Source organism: Salmo trutta, chromosome 31 (genome assembly GCF_901001165.1).
Source record: "Salmo trutta chromosome 31, fSalTru1.1, whole genome shotgun sequence".
NCBI lineage: Eukaryota > Metazoa > Chordata > Actinopteri > Salmoniformes > Salmonidae > Salmo > Salmo trutta.
The window spans coordinates 9,944,355-9,952,802 of record NC_042987.1 but is presented as its reverse complement, the minus strand read 5'-3'; the positions used below and the strand labels follow the sequence as shown (position 1 = coordinate 9,952,802).

Below are 8,448 nucleotides of genomic sequence, written 5' to 3'. Positions count from 1 at the left end.
CAGTGCATGTCAGAGCACAAACTAAGCCAAGAGGTCAAAGGAATTGTCTGTAGAGCTCAGAGACAGCATTGTGTCGAGGCACAGATCTGGGGAAGGGTACCAAAACATTTCTGCAGCATTGAAGGTCCCCAAGAACACAATGGTCTCCATCATTCTTAAATAGAAATAGTTTGGAACCACCAAGACTTCCTAGAGCTAGCCGCCTGGCCAAACTGAGCAATCGGGGGAGAAGGGCCTCGTTCAGGGAGGTGACCAAGAACAGAGCTCTAGAGTTCCTCTGTGGAGATGGCAGAGCCTTCTCTGCAGCACTCAACCAATCAGGCCTTTATGGTAGAGTGGCCCGACGGAAGCCATTCCTCAGTAAAAGGCACGACAACGTACTTGGAGTTTGCCAAAAGGCACCTAAAGACTCTGACCATGAGAAACAAAATTCTCTGGTCTGATAAAACCAAGATTGAACTCTTTGGCCTGAATGTCAAGCGTCATGTCTGGAAGAAACCTAGCACCATCCCTACGGTGAAGCATGGTGGTGGCAGCATCATGCTGTGGGGTTGTTTTCCAGTGGCAGGGATTGGGAAGCAAAGATGAATAGAGAGATCCTTGATGAAACCTGCTCCAGAGCACTCAGGTCCTCAGACTGGGTCAAAGGTTCACCTTCCAACAGGACAATGACCCTAAGCACACAGCCAAGACAACGCAAGAGTGGCTTCGGGACAAGTCTCAATGTCCTTGAATGGCCCAGCCAGAGCCCGGACTTGAACCCAATCAAACATTTCTGGAGAGACCTGAAAATAGCTGTGCAGCAACGTTCCCCATCCAACCAGACAGAGCTTGAGAGGATCTGAAGAGAAGAATGGGAGAAACTCCCCAAATACAGGTGTGCCAAACTTGTAGCGTCATACCCAAGAAGACTTGAGGCTGTAATCGCTGCCAAAGGTGCTTCAACAAAGTACTAAGTAAAGGGTCTGAATACTTATGTAAATGTAATCTTTGTTTTAAGTTTTTATAAATTAACAAAAATGTCTAAACCTGTTTTTGCTTTGTCATTATGGAGTATTGTGTAGAGGATGCTTTAAAAAGAAAAAAGCTATTTTAGAATAAGGCTAACGCAACAAAATGCGGAAAGTCAAAGTCTGAATACTTTCTGAAGGCACTAAATAGCTCTCACTTTAGTGACCAACAATACTAATGATTAGTAAATGATTTATTCATGTGAAAGTAATGATTGATAAATGGTGAACACAATTTATAAATGCCTTATTACAGACCCCTAAAATAGTGTTGGTATAGTAAAAAAATGTGTATTTTTCTAGCATTTTAGTATGAAAATCCATACTGCAATTCTATACAATTAAGCATGACTTCTGTGAATCTTAATGTGAGATTTGGAAATTAGTGTACTTTAGTATCACTCCTAACCATGCATACAAATGAAGAGTGGATGTTTATATACTTTTTATTTGATCGCGTAGAAAAATCACATTGAAATTCCATAGACAATTCCCAGCACAATTTCTCACTCCAGAATGTCACTAAAGAGCTTCCTCTTCTTCGATTCGCCCGTCTGCACTTCCTGCCACTGGGCCCTCCTCTTCACAAAGTGGGTCAGTGCAAATTTGGCCCAAACGTGACGAGAAAACTGGCCTGATCTAAGCTGTGTCTCACAAGGCACTGAGAGAGAAAAAGAGAGAGGGCAAGAATGACATTTAAAAACAAAACACATGGTCTAAAAACAGCGTTTCCCAAACTCGGCCCTGGAACCCCAATTGGTACACACTTTGGTTTTTTGCTCTAGCACTACACAGTTGATTCAAATAATCAAAGCTTGAAGACAAATTTATTATTTTAGGGCAATAACCAAAACATGCACCCCTTGGGGTCCCCAGGACCGAGTTTGGGAAACGTTGGTCTATGTGGTCCAACCTAAGACAGAATTTGATTATATGCTTGCCACAACCCCCAACACAATGAAATCAATACTAACCAGTAAACTAGTGAGTAGCTACTAGCAGTCCCATTCTTGGGTGACAACTTAACTTCAGCAACACTAACACATTTCTGTAGATATTACCTAATTCCTTAGCGATGCTTTGTCTCTGGGGGACAGTGGCGCTGTTCCAGACTGCCTCCAACACACGGCTGCCATACCTGGAGCAGGCCATCTGGACATACTGGCCCTGGGAGCCAAGTAAGGACATGGCAGGGAGAGGGAAGCAGGGGATTAGGAGATATGGGGACTGCTGTGAGAACGTGATCAACAAAACAGTCAGCTTTGGACCATGACTAACAATGAGAGGAAGTACTCTGTTTAGCAAGTACTACCTCCAGTCTCCTCAGGATCTTTCCCCTCCCCTTATCGCTAGAGGATGTCACCAGGAGCTGCAGAACGTGGCTGCCTGATTGGTCGGTTCCCAGGGTCAGGTGGTCAGCGGGGGTCAGAGAGCGTAGGCTGTTCAGGAGCAGGGAGCGGTCTTTGAACTTGGCCAGTGACTGGACCAGACGCGAGCCATGGTAACAGATAGAGGATAGGGGGCGCTAGGGAGGTAAGAGGGAATACAAAAGACGATAGTGTTGGTCTTTTTATGGATAGACACAATATGCTTGGTGTCAGATCCAAAGTAGGGTGGGTGGGTGTATTCAGAACATCAAGTTCATTTGGGGACTTTGAGACCAATACCTCTGTTTGTGTGTTGCCCTCTGCTGCCTCTGAGCTGTAGTACACCTCGTGTGTGAGCAGGGACAGAAAAAGAGGCAGGCAGGCGGTGTGTCGAGAGGCAGGTTCAGCACAGTGAAAGGCATTAAGGAGGCGTTGCATCATCTCTCCCTGTTTCTCCTCCCGCTCTGCACAGCTGTCTGTCAGCTGGACGATCACACCCATGTGACCTGCTGCCAAGATGGCCTCCAAACCCTCGGCTAACTCATCAAACACCTTCAGGAACTGTGGAGAGAGAGAGGGAGGAAGGAAGAGACAAATAGTGGAGGTAGAGTTACCCCTGTCATTGTAAACTTTTGTTCTGTTTTATCATGCACCCTGATAAATACAGATTAAATTCATCAGTATTTACCATCTTATGGATTTCAGGACTAATAGTATGGTATCTGTATGAATAACACTAAGTAACCATGATGCATACAAAAAAACTTAATCACAGCAATAACTATAGGGGGTATACATATTGGCATACCACTTTGTAATTGGTAGAGGCTGCTGTCAGTCTCTGTATGGGGAAGTTGGCGATTGGATGGATGGCCAGGGTTACTAGCTGACCCTGGAGGTGGTTCTTATAGAGGTCCCGGAGCAAGGCCTTGTGGGATAACTGGAGGACTATTTCAATTAGCCGACTAGAGGCCTGGTCCTTCAGAAAGACCAAGAGAGGACTAAGAGAAAGAGACAAAAAGAGAGACAAAGACAAGATATCCAAAAGTATAAAAAGTAGGACCGGGACGATACCAGTACAGCGATACTCGTTAGCATCGTGGCAAGGAAACCAAACCCATAGTGGATTTAACTTCTTTAGGAAAACAGCCCTAATGTTTTAAACATCATTATGATGTCATCCAGTCACATTTATTTCTTTTCCCAGCTACAGCACACAATATTTTACATACAGCAGGTTTTTAAACAAAGAGTTTACTTTGTGTTTTCATTTTTGGCATGGAAATATATTGCAATACTGGTATCGTCCGGGCCCTAATAAAAAAAGGGCAAAGATACATTGATTCAAATGTCTAGAGGAAATCTCACTGACCTGACTCCAGGAGCAGAGCTGAGTGATGTCAGGTACTCCACGATACCTTTGGTGAGCAGCTTGCAGAGCTTGGGTCGGTTTCTGTGACACACCGTCAACATGGTCTGGAACACTGTACTAGCCACTGCATCAGTCACACACACTGATGGGAGAGATGGAAGAGGAGAGATAGATCATGTAATGCCATTGTGACTTGCTTGCAAGAAACATCTCCAATAGTATGTACTGCGAAGATGTACTGCGAAGTGCAATGAGGGGTTTCAATGTACTGTAGCCTGATGACAGAAGACTTACCATTGACATTATCCATCAAGGAGGTAGACAGGGTTTTTAGTTCCCACCAAAATGATGTGGGCGCCTCAAAGTAGGTCAGCTGAGTGGTGACATTCCTGTCCTTTACACCTGGAACAAAATACACAGTCAAGTTATTGTGTGTATGAGTGTGTTTGGATAATTGTGTGCGTGTGTGTGTGTGTGTACCTGGGCGTGCTGTGTCGGTGCGGGCTGGACCAAGGCAGCCTGCCAGTACATGTATGAGCGTGCGGGCCACGTGGGAGCCGTGTGTGTGTCTGATGAACTCTGCACAGTGCTCCATCACCACGTGACACAGGGACAGAACCTGGGCCTCTAGTATCCCACAATCCTCCCCTTCCGTCTCGGAATCTCCTTCTGTGGTAGCTGTCTTTTCCTCCTCTGATGAGCTCTTTTCTAAGAGACAATATAAAGGAGATTTATTTCATGTCATTCTATTATATCTTGACATTTCAGGTGCTAGGAATTGTTTTCAGACTGGTCACAATCAGACTCACGTCTCCATCTGGGCATCTGTCTGAGGGCGCTCTCCAAGACATGACCCCCACATTTGTCACATGACACTGTCTTAAAATCGGACCCCGATTCTCCGCCAAGCTCAGCCAGCACCTCCCCCACCTGGCCGGGGCTAGCCAATGGGAGCAGACGCTGGAGGGTGACACTTCCTGTCACATCCATGGCAACCAGGGCAGCCTGCCCTTTGACCTCCGTCAGCACGTTCTCCACAAAGAGAACTATAGGGGAGGAAGACATTAAGATGTGAAGCTATGTTGTAAAGGTCACAGCATTGTATGCTCATGCAAACATTTATGCACATAATTGACCCAATCTCCTTCCCTGTGCAAGGGCTCTCACCTCTCTCCTCGTCCTCTGTGAAGCCTTCGCTGAGTCTCTCTCCCACTCTGCGGAAGTATCCCACACTCAAGGCATCTAGACGCTTCTTGGCACCTCCTCCTTCACCTCCTCCTCTTCCACCCCTACTTCCTCTTCCACCTGCTCCTCCTCTCTTTCCCTCTCCTTGTTCACCTGCTTCTCTTCCTCTATTTCTGTCTTCATCTCCTCTTTCTCCCACTCCTCCTCTCATTCTTTCTCTATCTTCAGGATACTTCCTCTTCAATCCTGCCTCTCTCCACTGGTTGTTTTCCTCCATCTTTGCCAGCATTTTAAAGTAAGGACACCAATGCAACTTGATTACTTGGGTACTGGTGTCTTCTATCTGGAAAAAACAATGTGCATGTTGTTGAATAAGATGAAAAGCAGATGCTTTTACCCCCTGCTCACTCAAACTAACACGGACCAGCCATGAATATGAGACAAAATATTTGTCCGTTGAAAGTACACTTTTGATTATTAAGAACAACCTAAATTGAAGGAGCTGTCAATACATTAACAATCGGAATCTTCTTTGGTTTAGCTAGCTAGCTAACAACAAGAATAAACTGTTTTGGTTTAGCTGACGTTAGCTAGCTAACAAGAATGAATAACCCATGGAATAAATAGCTAACAAGCTAGATCACTGCGACCGTTCTCTTCCAGTTCAAATCGTCTGTAATCTTTGATTGTCTCATAACTTATAAACGAGCTATATGAATGGACTAAAAAACAAGACACATAATAACATTAAAAAAGTTCGAAAATATAACACCAAGCTAGCTAATAGAACAACTCACATGTGAAACGATGGTCTGTTGTTGGCGCGTGAAGATGACGTCAATTTCCAAAGGTCAATTTCGTGCATTATTTTCATCAACCAGCAGGGGGCTCTTGGCTTTGCTTCATTATCCACAGGGCAACAGAACGAATCATGAATTGTGGTTGCTGGTTGACATACAGTAGGACTGACTATATGAACGGGCTCTTTAATTGATTAAATAAAAATATAATTGTCACAGTGTCTAATTTCTCCTGAGTCCAGATATTCCATCACATTACAGTAAAACCACTGGTGAAAAGGACTCAAGTAAAAGTACTTTAAGTACTAAAGTCGTTTTTTGAGTATCTGTACTTTACTTTACTATTTACATTTTTGACAAATTGTACTTTTACTCCGCTACATTCCTAAAGAAAATAATGTTATTTATACTCCATACTTTTTCCCTGACACTTGTTACTTTTTGAATGCTTAGCAGGACAGTAAAATTGTCCAATTCACACACTTATCACGCCTCTGATCTGGCGGACTCACTAAACACAAATGCTTAATTTGTAAATTATGTCTGTGTTGGAGTGTGCCCCTGGCTATCCGTAAATAAAAAAAACGAATTGTGCCATCTGGTTTGCTTAATATAGGGAATTTTAAGTTTTTCAAATTTTTACTTTTGATTCTTACGTATATTTTAACACTTACATTTACTTTTGATACTTACGCTACCGGTCAAAAGTTTTAGAACACCTACTCATTCAAGGGTTTTTCTTTATTTTTACTATTATCTACATTGTAGAATAATAGTGAAGACATCAAAACTATTAAATAACACATATGGAATCATGCAGTAACCAAAAAACTCAAACAAATCAAAATATATTTTGGATTTGAGATTCTTCAAATAGCCACTCTTTGCCTTGATTACAGCTTGGCACACTCTTGGCATTCTCTCAACCAGCTTCACCTGGAAATATTTTCCAACAGTCTTGAAGGAGTTCTCACATACAGTATGCTGAGCACTTGTTGGCTGCTTTTCCTTCACTCTGCGGTTTAACTCATCCCAAACCATCTCAATTGGGTTGAGGTTGGGTGATTGTGGAGGCCAAGTCATCTTATGCAGCACTCCATCACTCTCCTTCTGGGTAAAACAGCCCTTACACAGCCTGGAGGTGTGTCGGGTCATTGTTCTGTTGAAAAACAAATGATAGTCCCACTAAGCCCAAACCAGATGGGATGGCGTATTGCTGCAAAATTCTGTGGTAGCGATGCTGGTTAAGAATTCTAAATAAAGCACAGACAGTGTCACCAGCAAATCACCCCACACCATCACACCTCCTCCTCCATGATTTACGGTGGGAACCACACATGCAGAGATCATCCGTTCACCCACACCGCGTCTCAGAAAGACATGGCGTTTGGAACCAAAAATCTCAAATTTGGGCTCCAGACCAAAGGACAAATTTCCACCGGTCTAATGTCCATTGCTCATGTTTCTTGGCCCAAGCAAGTCTCTTCTTCTTATTGGTGTCCTTTAGTAGTGGTTTCTTTGCAGCAATTCGACGATGAAGGCCTGATTCACAGTCTCCTCTGAACAGTGGATGTTGAGATGTCTGTTACTTGAACTCTGTGAAGAATTTATTTGGGCTGCAATTTCTGAGGCTAGTAACTCTAATGAACGTATCCTCTGCAGCAGAGGTAACTCTGTGTCTTCCTGCCCTGTGGCGGTCCTCATGAGAGCCAGTTTCATCATAGCGCTTGATGGTGTTTGCGACTGCACTTGAAGAAACTTTCAAAGTTCTTGAAATTTTCCGTATTGACTGACTTTCATGTCTTAAAGTAATAATGGACTGTCATTTCTCTTTGCTTATTTGACCTGTTCTTGCTGTAATATGGACTTGGTCTTTTACCAAATAGGGCTATCTTTTGTATACCACCCCTACCTTGTCACAACACAACTGATTAGCTCAAACACATTAAGAAGGAAAGAAATTCCAGAAATTAACTTTTAACAAGGCACACCTGTTATTTGAAATGCATTCCAGGTGACTAGCTCATGAAGCTGGTTGAGAGAATGCCAACAGTGTGCAAAGCTGTCATCAAGGCAAAGGGTGGCTACTTTGAAGAATCTCAAATATAAAACATTGTTTGATTTGTTTAACACTTATTTGGTTACTACATGATTCCATATGTGTTATTTCATAGTTTTGATGTTTCATTATTATTCTACAATGTAGAAAATAGTAAAAAAAAAAAAAAAAAAATACAAATCCTTGAATGAGTAGGTGTTCTAAAACCTTTGACCGGTAGTGTATGTATATTTCAAACAAAATACTTTTTAAAACTTTTACTCAAGTCATTTACTGGGTGACTTTCACTTTTACTTGAGTTGTTTTCTATGAAGTCAACTTTTTATTTTACTCAAGTATGAAAATTGGGTACTTTTTCCACCACTGTGTAAAGCACACAGTGAGGTTAACACCCTCATGATGTCACCAGGTCATTGTCTAGAAATGTTAAATGCACTCAAATCCTCAGACACAAGAAAGACATGACACAGTAAAACATGTATGTGCAAAACATGCACACAGATCATGTGTTTTCTTCATAATTTCCTCACTCCCTTCCTGTCCACATCAATGTTGCTCTACTCATCTATAGGCTCTCTGGGCTATCTTCACTATATATTTTTATTCCATACACTTTCCGATGTGGAGTTGCCCACTTGGCTGCCTGTCAAAATTA

General features: G+C 42.7%; 1 protein-coding gene across 4 annotated transcripts; it reads right to left on the bottom strand.

The window, feature by feature from the left end:
• Window positions 1–1,438: 1,438 nt before the first annotated feature.
• On the bottom strand, window positions 1,439–5,813 carry nop9 (NOP9 nucleolar protein). Of its 4 annotated transcripts, none has more exons than XM_029725117.1 (11): window positions 5,732–5,813; window positions 4,917–5,277; window positions 4,559–4,795; window positions 4,230–4,457; window positions 4,044–4,151; window positions 3,750–3,891; window positions 3,186–3,378; window positions 2,678–2,938; window positions 2,323–2,535; window positions 2,072–2,177; window positions 1,439–1,671 (listed from the first exon to the last, which is right to left on the bottom strand). In XM_029725117.1, the coding sequence occupies exons 2-11, from the start codon at window positions 5,221–5,223 to the stop codon at window positions 1,517–1,519; spliced, it is 1,950 nt and encodes a 649-aa protein (XP_029580977.1). In that variant the 5' UTR covers window positions 5,224–5,277; window positions 5,732–5,813; the 3' UTR covers window positions 1,439–1,516. The 4 variants fall into 4 exon arrangements, with proteins under 4 accessions (XP_029580977.1, XP_029580978.1, XP_029580979.1 ...); XM_029725118.1 differs by having other exon boundaries at window positions 4,917–5,273; window positions 5,732–5,791; XM_029725119.1 differs by lacking the exon at window positions 5,732–5,813 and adding an exon at window positions 5,567–5,725.
• Window positions 5,814–8,448: the final 2,635 nt, after the last annotated feature.

Bases quoted from the DNA above. Each gene is read 5' to 3' on its own strand.
- nop9 (XM_029725117.1), bottom strand. From the start codon at position 5,223: ATGCTGGCAAAGATGGAGGAAAACAACCAGTGGAGAGAGGCAGGATTG. The intron at 2,536-2,677 runs GTATTGGTCTCA...TTACCTCCCTAG, and splicing joins AGGGCAACACACAAACAGAG to CGCCCCCTATCCTCTATCTG. The intron at 1,672-2,071 runs GTAATATCTACA...TTTCTCTCTCAG, and splicing joins AAGCATCGCTAAGGAATTAG to TGCCTTGTGAGACACAGCTT.